General features: G+C 55.9%; 1 protein-coding gene across 1 annotated transcript; it reads right to left on the bottom strand.

The window, feature by feature from the left end:
* Positions 1-15,415: 15,415 nt before the first annotated feature.
* PRF1 (perforin 1) lies at positions 15,416-20,452 on the bottom strand. Its single transcript, XM_028109703.2, has 3 exons — positions 20,335-20,452; positions 18,380-18,955; positions 15,416-17,508 (listed from the first exon to the last, which is right to left on the bottom strand). Exons 2-3 carry the CDS (start codon positions 18,916-18,918, stop codon positions 16,380-16,382), a joined length of 1,668 nt encoding a protein of 555 aa, XP_027965504.1. The 5' UTR covers positions 18,919-18,955; positions 20,335-20,452; the 3' UTR covers positions 15,416-16,379.
* Between the last annotated feature and the right edge of the window lie 205 nt (positions 20,453-20,657).

Below are 20,657 nucleotides of genomic sequence, written 5' to 3'. Positions count from 1 at the left end.
GCTGGGCACTTCCTGCCCATTGCAGTGTCTCTCCCAACTGGCAGCTTACCGTGGGTCTTCCCCACCATGCTCGGCCCCAGAGCTCCTCAAGCCACACGGCCATGGGGGGCCCTTCCTTCCCTCTCTCTCTTTCCCCAACTATCAGCCTGCATCATGGTCTGAAGGCCCTCCCTGCCTTCTGCCGCCTCCCCCTTCCTCCTTCACGGTGGGTTCCCCAAATAAATCTCTCATACATCTAATCCCATCTTGGTGTCCGTCACTCTGAGGACCTGGATGACACCCCCTCACTCTTGTCTTGGCCTCTCTGAGCAGCTACTTTGTCCTGCTTCCTGGGGAAGGTCAACCTTCTCTGGCACTGCTCGGGGGAAAATGACCCCCTGTCTCCAGCTCCACCTGTTCTTCATTGCCCTGCCCTCCGTCTCAAGGGAGGGGCCGCTGGTCCTGTGGACTGTGGACCGCGGCCAGGACACCGTTGTTCACGCTTACCTGTGGATAGAGGGGTGGAAAAGACGGGGGGACAGAAGGAGTTGATACCCCCAGATGTGCATATGGCGGTGAGAACCTCTGATTGTTTTCTAAATAAAGGGAATCCCCACTTGCAAGGTCTTTGAACCGCACCTCCAGAGTGTGTGCTCTAGAAACGTCCCCCTTGCAGTCCTGAAGAGCAGTTCATGCCTGAGTGTGCTCTTCTCTCTAGCCAGCACTGCCTGTTACATTTTTAAAAAGTTCTTGCCATTTTGTGGCTCAAAGTAGATCTCATACTTGGTTAATTTTCTATTTCTTTGAAATTGATAGTAAGGTTGAACTTTATTTCATGTTTATTGGCCATTTGTATTTTCTCTTTTATGAACTGTCTGTGTGTTCTTTGTTGACTTTCTTCTTGTCTTTTCCGTCTCGATTTGTAAAGATGGTAACACTTGCTTTCCCACGTACGTTGCATTATTTTTAGCTGTAAAATGTCATCAGACACACACGTTCCCTTAGAGCCTGCCCTCTCCACCCTTCTATGCCCTCAGTCCACACTGTAGCCAAGCGGTTCTCAGATCAATAGCCTGTGCTTATTTTATTATGTTCTGTATGAGAGTGCTTACTTTGTCAGGGGCTGTATTTGGCTTTGTTTATTGTCCTCATCCCATTCAACAGCCCAACAATACCACAGGGCAGTATTATGGCCCCATTTTATAGATAGGGACACTGAGGCCTGGAGAGTGACTCCAAGCCCTTGCTCATTTCATTGCTGGAGCCAGCAATACTGGGATCCTCTTTGACATTTCCAAGGTTCAGAATCCTTCTGGAAGAGTGCCCTAGCTCTCTCTGCTTGGGTGGTGGTGGAGTTGAGGGGGACGGAATGATTTCTTTGAAAACCCTCCCTCAAGGTCTTGTGGTTCTCGGACTCGATGCTATTCAAAACCCTACGTGCTTTCAAGAGGTTCCCCTCAACACCCACAAGAAATGCTTGTTTCCCATGAGTCATAGTGACATATTTTCTAAGACCTGGGCCTTTCAAATTTGACTTCATACCTCCTCTTAGTGGATTCTTTCCTTTTCCTACCGTCTCCTCACGTCACCCATGCACAAAGCCTATGGGACAGCGTGTCTACGCACTCCCAAAGTAACTGTCATTCTTGTCATTCTTTCTTTGAACTAGGTGAGGCCGTCTTCTGGGCTGAATTAAACACCAACGGTTTATAACAATACCCACTTCCCCCTTCTCACTCTGACATTTGAGGTCACCAGTCTTTTTACCTTTTTCCAATCTGATGAGGAAAAAAAATGTAGTCTTATTTTTATCTTAATATGACTTTTCCTATTACTACTGAGATGGAACATCTTTTCGTATGTTTATTGACCCTTTGGATTTATTCTCTTATGGGTTTATTTTTCTACCAGGTTGTCTTTCTTAAATTAATAGGCATAAATGTTTAATACAATCTGTTTAATTCTTAGGTAGCTAGATGTAGAGCCAATTCTTTCATCCAGTCTATCTGGTCTTATAACTATTTTATTTATTTATTTATTTAAAAAATATTTTATTTATTCATTTGAGAGAGAGCATGAGAGAGCACAAGCCAGGGGGAGGGAGAAGCAGACTCCCCGCTGAGCAGGGAGCCTGATGTGGGGCTCGATCCCGGGACCCTGAGATCATGACCTGGGCCGAAGGCAGGCACCCCTGGGCATAAACTTTCATTTCTTTTGCTAGATACCTAGGATGAGAGTGACTTACACGTGAGGTGTATGTTGAACTGTTTAAGAAATTGCCAAGCTCTTTTCCAAACAGTGTGCGGGTTCCAGTGCCTCTACATCTTTACCAACACTTGGTATTGGCAGTCTCTTTAACTTTAGCCGTTCTGATAAGTATGTAGTGGATCTGTTCCAAACCCCACCCCCAGTCACATTTTATATGTTTCAGATTTCCATTTCATTCTTTTTTGGGTTGAATAAGCCTCAATCTCTTTGAAGATCTTCTTATTTGAGGGCCGACTCGGTTAGCCCTGTTTCCTTGGACGTTAGTTCTTTAGTGAGTGGGGGGCTTGTCTTTTGTGTTGTTGGTTTTCGTCCGTGGTTGGTGAGTTTGGGTTGTGCACTCATCTTTGTCTTGAGATTTCAGACTATCCTGTTTGTAAGGTCTGTGCCTACTCGGTGCAGCCTGAGCTGGCAGCTCCGGGGGAAGGATGGGACATGCTGATGCCCGTGTGGGCCCGTGGCTGACCTTCTGGCAGGGGTGCCCCCTTGTGCCAGGTGTATATCGGCCCCAGGGTGCTGCCCGAAGTGCCCCACTCCCTGCTGCTACTGAGGGAACCCTCCCCTGCTACCTTGACTTGACCCAGGCTCCTTAGGGGGCCCAGGGAGAGTCAGACTCTCCAGCTGCCTCTGCTGGAATGCTCCAAGCCATGCCACAATGGGGGCCCAGGCTTCCTCCTGCTCCCTGGGTTGGCATCTCTGAGCCAAAGCTTCCTGAAAACGGGTTCCGCCTCTCACAGAGGGCGTTTACCTACACGGCTTGTGGGCTGCCAACCCCCCTGCCTGGCCCCTCCCACTGGTCTTCTGTCTCTCAGGGACTCATCACAGTTTCCGACCTCTTTTTCAGAACTGGCATAGAATTTTAAAGCTATACACTTTTTATGATATTTGAGGGACTTTGGGTTGGAAAAGGGAAATCAGAGCATATCTTTAATCTTAATTTTTAAGATTTTTAAAGTTTATTTGAGAGAGAGCGAGTACAAGCAGGGGGAGGGGCAGAGGGAGAAGTAGAATCCCCGCTGAGCAGGGAGCCCGATGCGGGGCTCGATCCAGGGACCCTGGGATCATGACCTGAGCCGAAGGCGGATGCTCAACCGACTGAGCCACCCAGGTGCCCCTAATCTTAATTTTTACATACAAATAATTTACACTGTGTGCTGGGCCCTGCGACAGTTAGGGTCCCGGCAGAGAATGAACGGCAGCCTTAGCTTGGATTGTGATGGGAACCGAATGTGAGGACCATTTGCAGAGGCGGGGGCCGGGTGAATGGGACCAGCTAGGACTGGTGGGGCGCCCCGGACCTAGTACAGGGGCGAGTGGTAACCGCCCATGGACCCGAAGGAGCAAGGGACAGCGTAGCCCTCCCTGAGCCCACTACACGTATCTTCAGGGGGTGTTGGGGACCATCTGCCAGGAACTGAGTTGTTGGAACAGCCATGACCCGAGCAACATCACGGAGCACAGGGCTGGTGGAGGTAGGGGAGAGGCCCGACCTCTCTCTCCTCTCATCCGCTGATCTGTCAGTGCCTCCCTTTGACTGGAGTAGGTCCCAGCACCATGGTCTAGGGGACCGGGGTCCAGAGATGGGGAGTGGGGGGAGAGAGGAGCAGAGAATAACCAGCACAGCCCTCTTCCAGGCCCTGCATGGACACCGTCCCTCCAGTAGCTCCAGGACAGCTCAAGGAGGACACCAGGCAGCTTGGGTCTAGTGACTCTGTGCAAGTGCTGTTGTGTGTGCCCCTGTCTCTGTCCCCTGCTAACACGTGAACTGCTTAAGGGAAGGGCCGTGTGAGACTGGGCTCCTGTCCCCGGGGTCTGGAAGGGCTCGGCACATGGGAGGTGACCAGCAGCGTCTGATGCTTCAGGACTTCGCAGGGCGATTGGTGTTTGTGAGGCCAGGTAGAAGGGGACGGTCACCGATGGGGAGCCTGTGGTGGCTTCCGCACCTCAGATCAGGGCGCTGTGCATATTCTTTCACCAAAGCCTCGCAGGTCAGGTTGAGGCAGGGGGTTCCGTTTTTAATTTGCAGACTAAGAGAGGTTTCACCATTTGCCCAAGGCTCCACGCGCATCCCCGAGGGAGCTGGGACTGACGTCATCAAGCTGCCCTCAGAGTGCCTGCTGGTAACAGTTGACTGCTGCTTCCTCCACAGACTGGAGGCTACCTGGGGCTGGGGACTGTGGCTGATGCATTTCCAATTATCCAAGACCTAGCAAGTTGCAGGTGTAGTAACTCTTCTTTTTGAAAGAAAGAATGAATGAAACTTCGGCGAATATTTTCTGACTATTGGAACTCACTACTGGAAATCCCTTCACTACTGGAATATGGTCTCTGAGGGAGCTTGTACTTCACAACGGACCTCTTCACGTAGCAGATGGGGGATCTGAGGCTGGAGGGCCATGCCTTAGCCAAGGTCGTGCAGGGAGCCAAGGCACAGCCAGCATGCTGACTCCCTGCCCAGGGTTCTTTCTTTTCCCTTCTTTTTTTTTTTTTTTTTTAATTTTATTTATTTATTTGAGAGAGAGAATGAGAGAGAGAGAGAGCACATGAGAGGGGATAGGGTCAGAGGGAGAAGCAGACTCCCCACTGAGCAGGGAGCCCGATGCGGGACTTGATCCTTGGACTCCAGGATCATGACCTGAGCTGAAGGCAGTCACTCAACCAACTGAGCCACCCAGGTGCCCCTTTCTTTTCCCTTCTTTTCCAGATCCACTGGAGCATCTAAATTGATACCAATCACTAACCCACAGCCTGAAGCCCCAAAGAAACCGCATTTCCTAAGAACCTCCCTGAGTCTGTGGGTGCCTAACCAGGCACGTGCTGATGGAACTTTCCTCCTTTCTCCTTCACTGAGAGTTTCAGGGCTTCCGAGGTTTGAGGTTGCATGTAAAAGTGTGTTTATACACTTTTCTCAGGAGAGGGTCCAGAGTTTACATCAGGCTCTCAAAGCAAACACAAAAACTGTGACCCCCCCAAAGTGTAGGGGGCCTCCCTTTTGTGTTCTCTCCACTGGTTCCCCAACATTTTGAGTGCGGTGACAATAGAACTTTCAAAAGAATATTAGGATGCAAAATTTTGCAAAGTAAGCCCATTAAAAAGAAATTCACCACTGTCACAACACTATCATATCATAAAAGGACATTTTAACCTCCCAAACCAAGGACAAATTCTTGGGGTGGGGCACAGTGACAGGTCCTCGAGTAGATTAAGGGGCGGCTGTAACACGCTGTCTCTGTTCTTATTTTGCTCCTTTGTCCTTGACGGAAAATGTCAGTGTGGACCTGCCTTTGGAAGCCTTGCTCTGCACCTTCCATGCAGAGAAGCATCTGCTTAGGGCTTGTGTCCTAGAAGCTGCAGACGGTTCTGAAAAGCACCTGCCGGAGCTGGCTGGACACGGGCTCTGCTGAGTTCCTGGGGGGTGTTTCCTGCATGGCGGGTGCCAGTGGTGCTTTCCTGGGCTTTCCAGATGGGCACGAAAACACAGGTGTGTTTATGACTTTCACAGAGGGAGGTTCTGACCTTGTCCCTGGGGCTCAATTTCCTCTCAAGGGTTTTGAGGGAGAATCTGAAGAATGCAGGCTCCAAGTGGCTAAAGAAACCTGCTGCCCCTAACCTTCTTGGAAGGGCAACCCTGGTGGGGGAGGGGGGCAGGAAAGTGCGGGGAGAGGAGGTGCTGGCCATATGTGATGAGCCCCCCTTCTGGTTGCCTGGGTCCCTCCCTCCCTCCTGCGCGAGGCTGCTGCAGTCTAGACAGGCCCTTGTCCCTCCTGCCTTGGATTCCCGGTCAGGCCAGCGTCAGCACACTGGCTGGCGGTCTCCCCCGCTGGGCCCCTTCTCTCCTTGGCTGAGGACAAGCAGGGGGACCTGGCTTTACACAGAGATTTTTCTAGGGAAGCTTTGCTGAGGAGGAAAGTTGCCCCCCCACCCCGCCCCAGGAATGGGTTTCTGGGAGGGGAGGTGAGAGCCGTGGGCTGTGGACGGGGGCCCTTATGTCCCCATAAGTGGGCAGAGTCTCCATGAGTGAGTCCTGAGCCAATGGGCACTGTTGGGCACCGAATATGTGCCTGATACATTGCCCCAGCCTCTGTTTCTGCATCTCTAAAATGGAGTGCATGATGCTCCCCTGCCCCAGAGACCCTCTTTGAGGTCCCCACCTGTCTGTGGGATCAGCAGCAGGACAGGCCCCCACCCATGAGCAGGGCCCCTTTCCGATGCTGCTGTACGTGGCTTGTTTGTAGCTGCTTCCAGGTGAGGTCCTTTCCAGCCGAAGCACACATGTGATTTAGCTGTTAGTCTGGCCAGGTGATGCATGAGCGGCTGGGTACTTGCCGGAGAAGGCAGTTGCTCAAGGTTACTTAGCAAGTAAAGGCAGAGCCCACTACACACAACTGGTCCGGGAGGGCTTGGGGAATGCTCTTTGCTCCCGATGGCAAGCATAAAGGCCCTTTTGCCCAGTCTTGCTATACGACGAAGACAATAAATGTTTTTTAGAAATAGGTGGGGGACATAATTAGGGAAGGAAGAAAGACCAGATGGTCTATATCACTGAAGCTTTTCAAGGAAAGCCCTAGTATCATTTTTAGATATGCTACGGGTGCTAGCCAAGAATAAGCTCCCGTGTGCCTGGGCTGGGTCCCTGTAGCACCTGCTTCTCCAGTAGGTACCAGATCGGAGTCACAAGGTGTTACTCAGAGTTTATAAGCCAATTTGCACGGTTTGCTTAATAAGCACATTTGCACAGTTTAAATGGTTTCCAAAGGACTTGAAAGCACTTTGGGTTCTTCACAAAGTTCTAGAATTCCCTGCCATCTCATTTGACATGTGAATTGGTTCTGCAAACCGTATTTTTGTTTTGTTTTTGAAATCACGAACAGATGTTTTTGTTTAGACTGCTGGCTCCAGTTAAACACAGGCTTTTCTACTTCTCTGCCCAGCTTTGCTCTTTCAGGGGTGGGAAGGGAGGTTCTGGCCAGGCTGGAGTCCCGTCCCCAGGGCCCTCCCCTGAGCTGCCTCCAGCGACTGGCTGCTTCCTTTCCAGTCCCCTGTGGGGGATCGGGCGGCCATCCGGAAGGAAGGGAGTGAGCTTCCCGGGCCAGTCTGCAAGGCCTCGAACCAGCGCTTGTCCTATCCTGCCTGCGGGGTCCTTGCCTACCGGCGGAGGAGGTCAAAGTGACAGAGAGAAGGAGGGTCCGCATGCCTAGCACCGGGCCCCACCCAGAGAGATGCTCAGCAAATGCGTGCTCCCTGCTATTCCTTTAAGCTTCCTGGAATTCCCAATCCAGCCTTCCCTACCCTCTTCTGGTCCAGAGGGTATGGCTCAGGGAGTGCCCCTAGTTCTGGCGCCTGGAGAGCGCTCTGTAGCCTGTAGGAATCATTTACAAATGCCAAGGAGAGCAGAGGGGGTGGCCAGGGTCTTAGAGAACCTTGCAGTGCAGGATGGACCAGGGCAGAGGGAATGGGGAGCCAGAGGGAAAGCCAGAACCGATGGGAGCAAAGGAGAGATTTAGGGGGGTGGGCACCGCCTCAGGTCCGCGGCAGCCGAGGGGCTGATGCCTAGGGAAGGCAGACTGGGAGGGTAGGCCTGGGCGCAGGTACAGGACATGTACTCTGGACCACTGGCAGCACCGTCCCTGGTTCAAACCTCACCCTTCCCAGCATCGTGGACAAGTTACCACACCTTCCTTAGCTTCAGTTTCCTTATCTGTGAAGTGGGGCTCTTAGGAAAACAAAATAATATGATGCATATTTACACAGGGCCTGCCGCATAGCGGGCACTTGAGACATGGTACATAAAGGTAAAAACGGAAACCCCTAGAGTCCCATCCGCACCTTGGCATCTTACTAGGCGTTTGTACCTCTGTGCACCTATGCCTGAGGCCAGGGGCACCTTGGCTGGCTCTGGTGGGTCCCTTTCTCCAAATATATCAGCTCCACACGCCACCGTGGGGGCAGTGGGGAGCCTGCTTCTCCCAGAAGGTAAGGATGGAGGACCTCACGGCGTTTCCGCCAGCCCAGCTCAGGTGCAGCATTCTGTGCCTGCCTTCTCAGGAGCTGGGCTCCATGCTCGCTGTCTCAGCCACCCCCCTGCTCATAGTCCTTTGGGGGCAGAGATGCACGTCAACATGGATTCACTCACCAGTGTTTATTGAGTACCTGCTATATGCCAGGCGCGTGCGAGGGGCTGTGGAACCAGTTATGATAAGACAGAGCGACTTAACATACTAGGCAAGAGAATCTCGCCACCCAGGAATAGGTGCCCACTCATTCAGCTTTCTCCCCCTGCCCCTGCCTGGTGGGCCCCGTGCTCTGTAGGGGGATGGCGGAGTGGTGGGCAAGGCTGGGCCCTTGGCCCCCAGGAAAGCTTGGAGTTGCCATGGTCCTGCCATGAGTGTGAGGATGGTTTCCCTGTGGCTGGACGGCTGAGCTGGATCTGGGTTCAAGTCCTGATTTGAACACAGGAAGGTGAGGGCAGAGAGTGGCGAAGAAGCTAGTGGCAGGCTGTGGAAACAATTTGGTGGTTTCTTAAAAGGTTAAACCTAGAACAACCACGTGACCCAGCAATCCCACCGCTCGGTATATATCCAAAGAAGTGAAAACAGGGACTCAAACAGATACTTGTACCCCAGTGTTCATAGCAGTATTGTTCACAATGGTTCAAAAAGTGGAAACAACCCAAGTGTCCGTGGACTGACGACTGGATAAACAAAATGATACATACATAGGAGGGAATATCATTCAGCTATAAAAGGAACAAAGTCCTGACACGTGCTGTAATGTGGATGGATCCTGGAAACACCGTGCTTAGCAAGAGAAGCCAGGCACAGAAGACAACTGTAGGATCCTGTTTGTACGAGGCACCTAGAACAGGCAAATTTGTAGAGACAGAAAGTAGAAGAGGGGTTACAGAGGCTGGGGGGAGGACGGAGAGGGAGTTACTGTTCACTGGGTACAGAGTTTTTGTTGGAGATGCTGGAAAATTTCCAAGCGTAAAGAGGGGTGAGGCTTACACAACATTGGGAATGTATTTAAAGCCACTGAACTATGTGCACTTACAAATGGTTAAAGTGATAAACATGCTAGGTATATTTTATGACATTTCTAAAAAGTGAGCGGTGGCATAGAGAGATTCCTCCCCCCTGCGAGCACCCCCCTAAAGTGGATCCCCTTCAGCTGCTCTGAGGCATGGAGATGGTTCTGAAGACTAGGAAGGGGAGTGCAGACTGGGCTCTCAACATCTGGGGAGTCCGACGGTGGCACGAGCGGAGAAGGTTCGGAATGAAGTGGGGGAAGGCCCTCCGCTTTCTGGGAGACGTCATTTCTAAAGTGGGGCTAAGTCCACCCCCCTCCTAGGCTGCTGGGCAGATTAAATGCATCAGCACAGGTCTGCTCCTTCGAACGCTACAGTCAGTGTTCCAGAAATGCTGTCTATTAGCGTTTCCTCTGTGGTGGTGGCGAGGGGGAAAGAATGGAAGGGAAGAGGCAAGGAAGGGCAGCAAGTCTCTCAATTCCTCCGGCTTGGAGAAATGCTTTACAGAATGAAATCACCCCAAGTGCCGCATTCCCGTGGGAGAGGGGCAGGAGCGGACGGCACCATGTCCCCACTGCATCGCGGCCTTGGCTGGCGGCAGCAGGACCTTGGGCAAAGGTCCCCGGTCCCAGAGGGGCCTATTCCTGTGAATACGGACAAAAGCGGGGGTGGGGGGGGGGATGGTCAGCTTCATTCCAGGATGGTTGAGTCTCACAGGGAGTTTGGGTTTCCCCAGGAGAAAAGCCAGTATCCTGCCAACGAGCTGACATCACTGCCCTTTTAAGAGGAAGCTGGGAACCAGCTGTTGTGCAGATGCATGGTGAGCCCAGATGTGCTGTGGGAGCCCCGCGGCACACAGATTCCAAGACAGCCCGCAAAACAACAGCAGCTGTTGGGGGTCTGGCAGGCTGGGTTGTGTGTCTGGGCCTTTGGAAAGAGGAAGGCAAGCGGGGCCGGGCTTCTTCCAAGCATGGGGGAGGTGGTGCTCAGGGGGTGCTCCCCGGGGACACTGCGGGTGTTGGGTCCATCCGGCCATGCCCACTGAGGGCCAAGGCCTAGCCGCTCCCAGCGGGAAAGCGGTGCAGAAATCAGGGTTCTAGCCCCTGTTTTATAGCTGGGAACCACGAGATCTGCAGGGGAGGGGGGTTGCGTGATTGCAGTGTACTAGAGAGAACTAATTGAGGTTGAGACTCAGTCTTGGATCAAAACCAAGGTTCATATGATATGTCTCTGGCTAGTCTGGGTGATTGTGTGGCCGGGATCATTTCATTTGTGGCCTGGCTTGGATGTCAGTCCTTGGCTGCTCTTGAGGGTCCTGTCTGTGATGGAGGTTGATCTCTTTCTGTGCGTGACACTAACCCTAACCACCTGGTGAGAATCTCAGCTGAGCCAGATGCACTCTCTCCCCCCCCCCCATCCTGCACTGTATGATGCCAGGCAGATGCTCAGTCTGGCCCTGCCTGTGTGTGTGGCCGCTCGGGCTACGGAAGCCTTAGCTGGAAAAGGCCTCATCAGGCAGCAGGGTGGGGGGCGTGGAGAGGGATCCCGTGAGCAGGTTAGGGGGGTGGGCCTGCCCTTCCGGGGTCACGATTTGCCCAGGTCAAGGGGGCACCTGCTGTGCCCGGAGAAAGAGCTACCCGCAGCTGGAACTGACTCAGTCGTGCCTGGGGCCATTGCAGGTGAGAGGTGGGTAAGAGTGAAGAGCCATCCATCCGGTCCCTGAGAGACTCTCGTTTCCATTGTCATTGACAGAGAGGCGGCGGCTGGCCCAGCCCCTGCACCGGGCCATGCGTGTTCCCTCTGTGGCAGCCTCCCGGAGGGAGGCGTGAGTGGCAGCCGGTGGTTGTCAGGTTGTCAGTCAGCCCGCAGACGGGACCAGAGATGTAGATAACACAGGGCGCCTGATCCGCTGGTAGGGCTGCATGCTCTGAGAAGACAGGTTTCTGTGTCCCCTGACAGCTCGTGGTTAGAGCCCATCACAGGCAGAACAGCTACCTCCTGAGGTAATGAGCCCCCTCCCTGTGGGAGAGTTCAAACACAGGGTGGAGGAGTCTTGGGTGTGTTCCATTCATTCATTTATGCATTTCCCATCTAATCGCCCATCCAGTAGTTTTCAAGCAGCAGACTTGGGCCAGGGGCTGGACTATTGGTTCCACGCTGACTAAGATAGAAGTGGCCCTTGGCCTGACAGTGGGCTGTGACTTTGACCTGGAAACCAGGGAAGGCTTCCTGGAGGAAACTGCCTTGGAAGCTGAAGCCTGAAGGCTGAGGAGGACTTAGGGTGGTGGAGATAATTTGCAGAAAGGGGAGGCGGCGTGTGGGAAGGGCAAGAGCGAACGTGGCCAGCGAGGAGCCGGTACGCTCGGTGAGGCAGGGTTTGGTGGGGGTCTGAGAGAGCTGAGAGCGAGGTCAGCACAGGGGGTCGCCTTAGGGGGTCTGAGCTTTGTCCCGTGAGCTACAAGGAACCAGTGAAGAGTTCTTAAGCAAGGCAATGACATAGTCAGATGTGTGTCTTAGCTGGTTTCTCCAGAAGCAAACCTTGAGCCAGGGGTTCACAAGCAGGTTGTTTCTGTGGGGGGCGGGGGGGGGGCGGGTAATTCCAGAAAATACCCGTAGAGGAATGAGGGATTGAGACTGGGAAGGAGGCCAGCCAAGAGAGCATGTGTGCTCGAGCAAGTCGCCCCTGTGGGCACGGGAGCTTCACCCTGCTGGGGAACCCTGGGCATCAGGGTAGAACATGTCCGTCAGAGTTATCCCCCGCGACGGGCAAGGAGCTGGAGTGCTGATGTGCCACCCACCTCCCATCGGCCATTGGGCGAAGGCTGTCTGGGATGGGTGGGGCGCGGACACTGTGCCCTGGCTCTTCTAGCTTCCCCGTGGGGCAGGCAGAGCAGGCCTAGCTCAGGCCCTCGGGCAGAGATGCGGGGGCCGGCTCGGAGTGGGCCGAGGGACGGTAGGCTGGAGGGACACTGAGAAGCAGACAGGAGCCCCGGGATGCGTGAGGAGCCCACAGGAAGACATGTCCGGGAGATGTTGCTGTCCCGGGGAAGGCTGTGGTTATGAGCAGAAGGGCACAAATGTCGGGATGTGGAAATGCCCGGGGTTGGGTGGGGGAATCAGGAACACTGACTGTGGAGAGGATGCACACCTCCCAAAGCTGCAAGGGCGCCTGTGCCTCCCAGAGGGTTCTCCCCAGCCCCACACTGCCTGTTCTCCAGCAGGTCCCCCTCTGCCCCCTCCAGGGCAGCGGGGCCGCACCCCAGAGATCACTCAATGGGTTTGAAGGGAGATGAAGGTACTGTGAGGGAACTGCTTTAAAAAAAACCCCAAACTGGGCTGTGCCAGTTGGCACCTTGGTGCCAACCCCAGGTCTGAGGAGAGATCACTTGGACCTAGGACGGGGGATGAAGAAAAAGCCATGCAGCCGAGACCCCCCGCCCCCCCCAGCCTGAATGCCACCCTGCCCCCGGACCTTCCTCCAAGTCCACATCTGTCTCCCGGTCAGACAGGCCGCCAGAGGGCAGGTGGGCTGCACGGCTAGTTTGCGGGTCCCGGTTTACAGAAGGTGCTCTGGAACCATCTGCTCAAGGATGGCACCTGTGAGTGGTCCCAGCCGTCCTGTGCTCTGGGCGCTTGGGAAGGGGGCGAGGGGGAGTGCTGGGGACACGCGAACAGCTTCTAAGGACAGATAGGGGTGGAAGGATGGTTGGGAAAGGGGACGGGAGTGTTGAAGTAGTGAAGGAGAAGATGGGACGGTGTCATCAAGCCAGGGTTTTTATTTGCCAGAAAGAGAAGCCAAGTCTGGATAAACTCAGTAGAAAAAGAATGTAGCTCTAACCAATGACCGATGGGAGGTGCTATACTGCAGCCCAACTCCCTCCACGCGGAGCTGGGATAACCCTGAGGTACGTGTTCTTCGTTGGCTCTGGGGGCCCACGGTGGTGACTTGCTGAATGGTGGGTCACCGTCCCTTCCCTGGCTCACTTGTCCTCTCCCCTGCTGGGCTTTCTGGGATTGCCTCTCCCATAAATCACCTATCCTCGAAACTTGGGCTCACCTCTGCTCCTGAAGGGACCCCATACCTGGGGCAGGTGCCTCCTGCGGACAGACCCCATCACATGTCCTTTCCTAGTTGCAGGGCAGGACGGGGAAGCCAAGGAGTGGGGCACTTCCAGCTGCTGGGCGGGGGGGGGGGGTCTCTGCTTTCCACCAGGACTCATAGGTGGTGTGTCATCGGGGCCCCTATCGGCTCGTTGGGGCTGTTATAACAAAATACCACAGACCAGGTGGCTTACACACGGGAGAAATACATTCCTCTCAGCTCTGGAGTCTGGAAGTCCCAGGTCAAGGTCGGTGGATTCAGTGGGCCTGTTTTCTGTTTGTAGAGAGCAGCTTCCCATGGGTCCTCCAACGGTGGAAGGGGCCTGGAATCTCTCTGGGGCCTCTTTTACGACCGCACTAATCCTGCTCACGTGCCCTCCCACAGCACCCCCCTCCTGAGGCAGTCACCTTGGGGGCTACTATTTCAGCCTGTGACTTTGGAGGGGACACAAACATTCAGGCCATGGAGAAGCCAGTGGCAAATTCAAATTGTAATAATTTCAGGGAGGGTTGTTTCTAAAAGGCCTGTGTACAGAGGGGGGTTATAGAGAAACACATGGGATAGTGCAGTAACTCAGGATTAGTATAGCGGAGCTGCTACCATCCCCGGGTCTGAAGGGGTAACAGAGGGGGGCAGTCGCCCAGAGACAGGCAGAAGCCCCCTGGGAAGAGCAGTGACCCAGCTGGACCCGGACACCTCGCTGAGAGACCGGAGGGGAGCAAACGCTCTAGTCTCTGAAATTCCCACCAACCTCCCCAAGCCCCCGATCTCTTGCCCGCTAGAGATGGGTGCGGACAGATCAGCCTCCCGGGCCAGAGCAGGGTGGGGCCGGTGAGGACAGAACCTGAGGAGGGCCGATGGAAGCCATCTGGCCCAGCACGGAACTCCCCGAGCAAACGAGGGGCCTCAGGCTGACAGTCTTCCAGTCTGTGTGGGTTGGACGGGGAAATGTCACACCGGATCTCGAATTGGGGCTGAGGGCGAGCTGCCCCTCAACACGGTCGGCCCATTCCTCCTCCCTGCCAACCCCACACCTTTTCGCCCAAGGGCCCTTTTTTCTAGAGCCTTGTCGATCTCTCCCAAGACTGGGGCTCGGAGCGCCGTGCGCAGGACTCGGAGCCCTGGCTATGCCGGTAACTTCTGCAACCACAGCTACATCCTCCGGGTCCCAGCTACCCTAGATGGAACACCAGGAGGGGTAACGAGATGACCTTTCAGTACCCTTTATGGAACACTGACCTTCTAGAAAGGCTTGTGGCCCCCTTCTACTAAACAGTCCTGAGAAGGGAGAAAAATGAAGAGTAATCCTTCCGGGGAAACCAAGGCCCAGGGAACAAAGCGATTGCTGGAGGTCACTGATCCCATGGGCACTGAAACAAGGCTCCCCTCTTTGGTCAGAGCAGTCCCCTGAGCCAGGCCTGCTTTCCCAGAGGGCTACGGCCCACACCCATGTTTATTTTCAATTAGCGCAGCAGCCTGCATGACCTTTCAAGATTTCTCTTGTGCTCTTGTTTGTGCGCATGGCTGTGAAGGGAAAGGTGTAAGATCATTGGCTTCAACCAGCCGTTTAGAGCCAGCCAGTCTCTCCTGCCCCCCGCCCCCCTTGGGGATTCGGGGTCAGTGTAACATGACTGCTGGGCTTTTGAGAGTATGGGTCCACACAAACCTCAGAGGCCTTAATTTGCAGGGAGTTTCGGAGAGAGTCAGGAAGCCAGGCCAGCAACCCGGGGCCCCTCTGACGGCAGCCCCTCCCGGCCCAATCCTGCTGGTTCTAGCAGGCTGCCCGAATCCCGCCACCCGGCGCCGTGGGCCTGTGTCCCAAGCGTGTGAAACAAAGACCATTTCATTTGAGGGCAGACCCCGAGGCTCTGGGGTTCCCTACATGCCAAGGCCAGGAAGCCTCAGTCACCCCCTAGTTGGAGCCGCTGCCTTCTCCCCTCCAACTGTGGGGGACGGGGGAGAGCTCTTCAGCCCGTCACATGGGTTCTGGTGAAATGACAGCTTTCAAGCTGACGGCTCTGGATCGATTTTGGCCTGCACACACGTTCTCTGTGATTTGTACATAGCTTTATTTTTACAAAGGGAACTGCATTGCCAACAATTAGAGAAGTTAATTTGGGGTTTCTGGCTACTTTCAGAAATCCCCAGCCCTGCCAAGCCCTCCTGCCTGGGAATGCCTGGCGGGGCCAGAGCTGCTTAAATCAGCTCACCATAGTCCTTACCATTCCCTGTGGCCACCGGGCTAAGGGCTGAATGTCTGTTGCCTTTCTCCCCGGGTTTGTGCTGCTGGGTCTTGAATCAGGAGTTTTGAGGGAAGTGCAATATTTCGGGTGCCCATGTTTCTAGCGGAAGTGGAAAGCCAGTTGCCGGCCTGCTCCGGGGTGAGCCCCCCATCCTGCCGGGTAGGGTTGCTGATGTAGACGTCCGTCTCTTGGGCCACGTTTGGTCCCGGCCCTCTCCTCTGCCACAGGGATGGCCATGACGGCGGCCATCACAGCCCAGGTATCAGTCCTGCGTCAGGCTGTGCACACACGAGGCCGGTCCAGACGGTCCCGGATTTGGCTGAGGGGCACAGCTGGCTGGGCGAAGAAGAGAGAGCAAGCAGAGCAGCCGGGACGGGCAGGGTTAGGCCCAATGGGATGAAGAATTCCCCATGCTGGCAAGGGCTGCAAGGGAAGGTCTTCAGTGATAGCAAGCAGTCTGGGAGGAAGGGCCTCCTGGCCTTCTGCCCAGCTCCCGACCCAGGCTGTGGCACGGGTAGCAGGCGCTAGAGGGCGTGGCCTAGCCCCAGCTCATTCCAGGGCTCCAGAATATCAGAGAGCTAAGGCAGTTGGGACAGGAGACTTCAGGGCTGGCCTGGAAATTCAGCCACTTCATTGAAAAAAAAAAAAAAAAAGCCTCAGTTTTCCATCTGTCTACTGGGGATATGAAGAGAGGCCCTGGCTCCCTCCATGAGAACCCCATTCGGTGCAGGCAGAGGTCCCCTGGTCCTCTCAAGGCCTACTGCGCTCACCACACTGGCCCACTCCGGTTTCCGGGAGGCGCCCCCAGAAGACCGTGGGGGGCATACTGCAGGCAGGTTGCCCCCTCCAGGTGAGGCAAGCACTTGGCGTGGTAGAAGAATCTCAGGTGACCGTGGTTCAGGTTGCACTTCACCTCATGGGAGCCCGACTGAGCTTTCTGGTCACAGGTGCCGAGGAGGTCGTCGTCCCAGCCATTGTCTTTGTCCCAGACCTGCACCCGCAGGGGGCCCCCTGTGGACAGAAGCACGTCCCCGAAGTCCAGCTGCGTCGCCCACTTCGGGTGGTTATTGTTCCACACCGTGTTGGTTCTCAGCTCCTGGCCTCCAAAGAAGACTTTCAGATAGGCATCTGTAGCAGTAAAGTGGTCTCCCCACAGGCCTGTCGCCTGGAAGTTCATCACCTTCAAGTGGGCCAGGCCCCTCTGCCGGGGACAGCAGAACTGGTTGGTGGCCGCCGAGCTGGGGCACACACACTGGCATGGGTTGTGGGGGCTCTTCTGCTGCCCCGGGGGGCAGGGCCTGCTGCAGTCCTTCCACCGGGCCCTGTCCATCACGTACTTACTCACGGCCCGCCTCAGCGACTCCCGCCGTGGGTCCCAGCTCTCCACGAGCACGTGCAGAGGCTCCAGGGTGTAGTCCACCAGGCCGGGTCTGGCCAGCAGTGAGTTCATCCAGGCTGAGAACTGCTCCGGCCCGGCCCGGTTCCCAAAGAGCAGGTCGCCCACGGAGTTGTGGTGGCCCCCGACTATTTGGGAAAAGCGTTCCTGGTAGGACTGGTGGAAGGAGGTGTCCATCTTGTGCTGCTTCTTCTTCTCCTCACAGGCCTTGAGTTCTGATGAAGAGCTGGCGCGGCCACTGATGCTGACCTGGGCCTCGACGGCCAGGCAGTCCTCCACCTCGTTGGCTGTGAGCCCGTTCAGGGCCAACTCACAGGTGCGCAGGGCAGTGAGGGCCGAGACCCGGCCGCCCAGCTCCAGGGACCGGATGAAGTGGGTGCCGTAGTGGGAGATGAGCCTGATGTAGTCAGCCTCTGTGGAGGTGTTGAAGTTGGGGGGCAGGTCGCTGAGGGCCTTCTGGAAGTTGGGGTGGAGTGGGGGAGAGTGTACCAAGTGAAAACTGGAAGGGGAGAGAAACATCAGATGGGCCAGTAGTGGTTAGTTTTCCCCATTCAACCGTCCCTCAGTGTTGCCCAAGGTCACAAGTGATAGAAAGACAACTTGAACCCGGGTGGCCTGACTCTAAGCCCAAGCTCTGAACCACTGAGCTGTCAGGGAAACCCAAGGTTGCTCCCTGGTGACCTAGGTATGCTGAATTTCTGCCTTTCCTTTGCAAAGTAAAGTTTTTTCTTTCCTTTTTATTTTCTAGTTAGAAAACTGATGGTGACCCTCTAGCTTTGGAACCCGGTCCTGTGGCCCTGTCTGTCTGTCCCCTAGATCGGGCTCCTGACAGCTCTGGCCACTAGGCAGGAGGTGCCCCCTGTCTCACTGTGGGGGAAATCAGGGTGGGTGACTGGGGTGCTCCACGGAGACCAGGCATTTCTGGGGTTGTGGGACCCCGGTCCCTGAAGGGAGGGGTGTGATTGCTGCTGTCTAGCCCTATAGTCCTAATTCCCAGCACAGAGCCTGATACATGACAGGCATGATCGTGGTCGAGTGGGTGAATGAGGCCCAGTGATGGGAAGTCTCCTGCCCACAGGACAGAGGGGACTGGGCACTCCGTAGATCCGAATGGCACCATGTTGGGGATCTCAGCACAGCCTTGCTCGCCTCTCCTCCACCTGTTCTCTCCTGGGGCTCTTCCTGTTCAGGGGGCCCCGGGGAGGAGGCCCTGAGGGCACCGCAACACCCAGTGTGCGGGAACCAGGGTTGTGTATCCTCCTGGTGGACACAGCCTCCCAGTCGCTACCCTGCCATCCCAGGGCTCCCGGACCACGCCCAGTTTCCCAGCCCTTTCCCTGAGCTCCTCCACCCCCACCTGCAGCGCTCACCTGTAGAAGCGACACTCCACCAAGTCAGTGCTGAAGCTGTACTGGTCCTGGTGGGTCTTCTGGGCAGCAAAGTTGGCCACGCTGGAGTGCGAGCCGGCCACGGTCACCTGCACATTGGCGCTGGGTTTGGGAGACACATCCAGCCCCAGCCGCCAGTCATTGCGGATGTTGCTGGCCGCCTCCCTGGCCACGCCCTCGATGGAGTTGGCCTTGGCCCTGACCACTTGGCGCTGGCAGCCTGAGCCCTGGGAGCGCCAGTCGGTCAGTGCCAGGGGCAGGCGCTGGAGGGCATCCTCCTGCAGGGCGTTCTGGCAGAGGGTGCAGGTGCCATCGGGCCGCAGGAAGCTCTCCGTGTCCACGGGGAAGGAGCCCGAGCGCCTGAGGCTGGTCACGTCCACGCCCTCCCCGGCCAGTGCCGCGCCGGGCACGAACACTTGGTTGCGCCGGCACTCATTGCGGGTGGCTGTGTGGCAGGGGGCTGGGGTGGGCGTGGGCAGCAGCAGCAGGAGGAGGCACTGGAGGAACAGGCGGGCACCCATGGAGCTGCGGAGACGGGGGCCGGCGGGGCTCCGGAAGCTGTGGGCAGAGGTATGGAGGATGAACCATCATGGCATATGGAACGGAGAGGGAATGGGATACCTCGTAAGTCACTGAACGTCAGAGCTGCAATGACCTTTACAAAGCTGGCCCATCCCCCACCTGTACAAATGGGCCCAAGGATGAGAAGGGACTTGCCTGAGGTCACACAGCCAGGAGGAGCCCCTGGCTAGGATTTCATTATTTAAGGCCTAATGGGGATCCAGACTGATGGCTTTGTCCCCAGGATCACAGCCGCTGCTGGTGGGGAAGGGGCTCTGCACACAGAAGAGGGGGCAGAGCGCAGATGGAGCGAGTTTGGGGAGGGATCTGGGACTCTAGAGAAGCCTGGATTCTGGGGGAGTATCATTTTGGGCCCCAGAACAAGCCATGCTTTTCCCACCCCACTTCTCTCGTTCTCTGTCTGTCTGCCCGTCTCCCATGAAGCCCTTAACAGAACTGGGAAAGAAAGAATGCGTTGCCCTTATTGTCCCACCTTCCCGTTGGGGCCTGCTCTCTGAGCCTCATGGGAGAACAGCAGCCCGAATTCCAGCCTGGAGGCTGAGCACGTGCCTCTGCCCTTGCCTCCCGTGTGGGGAGGGCTTCACGCTCCCTCTCCAGATCTCCGGATGCCCACGCCTCCTCTGGCATTCTCTGCCATGCTGTGCAGAATTCCAGCAGCACCGCGAGCTACCTGTGGCCTATTGTTGGGCAACCATTGGCTCGAAACTTCTTCCCAATTTTGAGGTGGCTCTGGAGCCTCACAGGGACCTGTTTATAATCTGGAGTCTCCACACTCTCCCCCTACCTAAACTGGACTCCTCGGAGGGCTGTCCCTTCCAGCGCCTGCCAGGGACCACAGCTTCTCTGAGACCCGGGGCGGCGGGGGGGGGGGTGGTGCTGTGGAGAGCAGGAACACCTGCATTCTAGCCAGGGCCTTCTGCGCCTCACCCGAAGGAGTGACTGGGTGGTGGGATTCCAGGTGACATGCAGGCCCCAGGGGAAGTAAATAGGAGAAGGCCCTGGGGTCATCCCACTTGGGAGGCCAGCACAGTTTATGACCTTAATGCACAGAGCTCCATCTCTATCCTGGTCTCCATCATCTGATCTTCCAGGGAGCCTGTTTCCAGCTTTCTTAAAGGCTTTCCCTGTCAGCGTCTGAAGCGGCCTTACAGACGATGCCCTATAGCGTTTCCACTTTCTCTGTGAGGACACTGAGGCCCAGAGCAGGCATGAGGCCACCCAGCAAGTCAGTGACAGAACACAGTCTCATGGGTCACAGCAACAGGCTCGTCTCCGGATGGAGCAGCCCCACTCCCGGGCCTCTCTGTCCCCACCCAAGGGCTCACAGCCTCCCTGATGCCCACCTTCCTCCCTACCTGGAGTCCTGGGCGGAGACGCTCTACGCAGACATTCTCTCCCCCCAGGAGATGCTCCTGAAATGGTGGTGTCAGCTCCCAGGCAGGCTCACCACACAGCTCATCACCCAGGCCGCCGTGCACATCACTTCTGCTTCCTGCCCCGCCCCTCCAGCTGTGGTCATGGGTCCCCTCCGCTCTCCCCCTCCCACCGGCACCCATCCTGTCTTCACCTCCCCATCCGGCCCTTCTGACAGCCCTCCAGGAAGCAAAGCTGTGAGGGCCAGAATCTCATCCCACAAGCAGAGCTGCCTGGGACACGGAGGCCCTGGGCTGATAGGTGA

The sequence above is a fragment of the Eumetopias jubatus genome, unplaced genomic scaffold (genome assembly GCF_037043125.1).
Source record: "Eumetopias jubatus isolate StellerSeaLion01/CBP00866 unplaced genomic scaffold, mEumJub1_p1.0 scaffold_17, whole genome shotgun sequence".
In the NCBI taxonomy this organism is placed as follows: domain Eukaryota; kingdom Metazoa; phylum Chordata; class Mammalia; order Carnivora; family Otariidae; genus Eumetopias; species Eumetopias jubatus.
Note: the sequence above shows the minus strand (reverse complement) of the source record. Positions and strands in the feature narration are given on the sequence as shown.

Excerpts from the sequence above, each read along its gene's own strand:
- PRF1 (XM_028109703.2), bottom strand. The coding sequence starts at position 18,918 with ATGGGTGCCCGCCTGTTCCTCCAGTGCCTCCTCCTGCTGCTGCTGCCC. Across the intron at positions 17,509-18,379 it reads GTGGAGTGTCGCTTCTACAG|TTTTCACTTGGTACACTCTC; the intron begins GTGAGCGCTGCA and ends CTCCCCTTCCAG.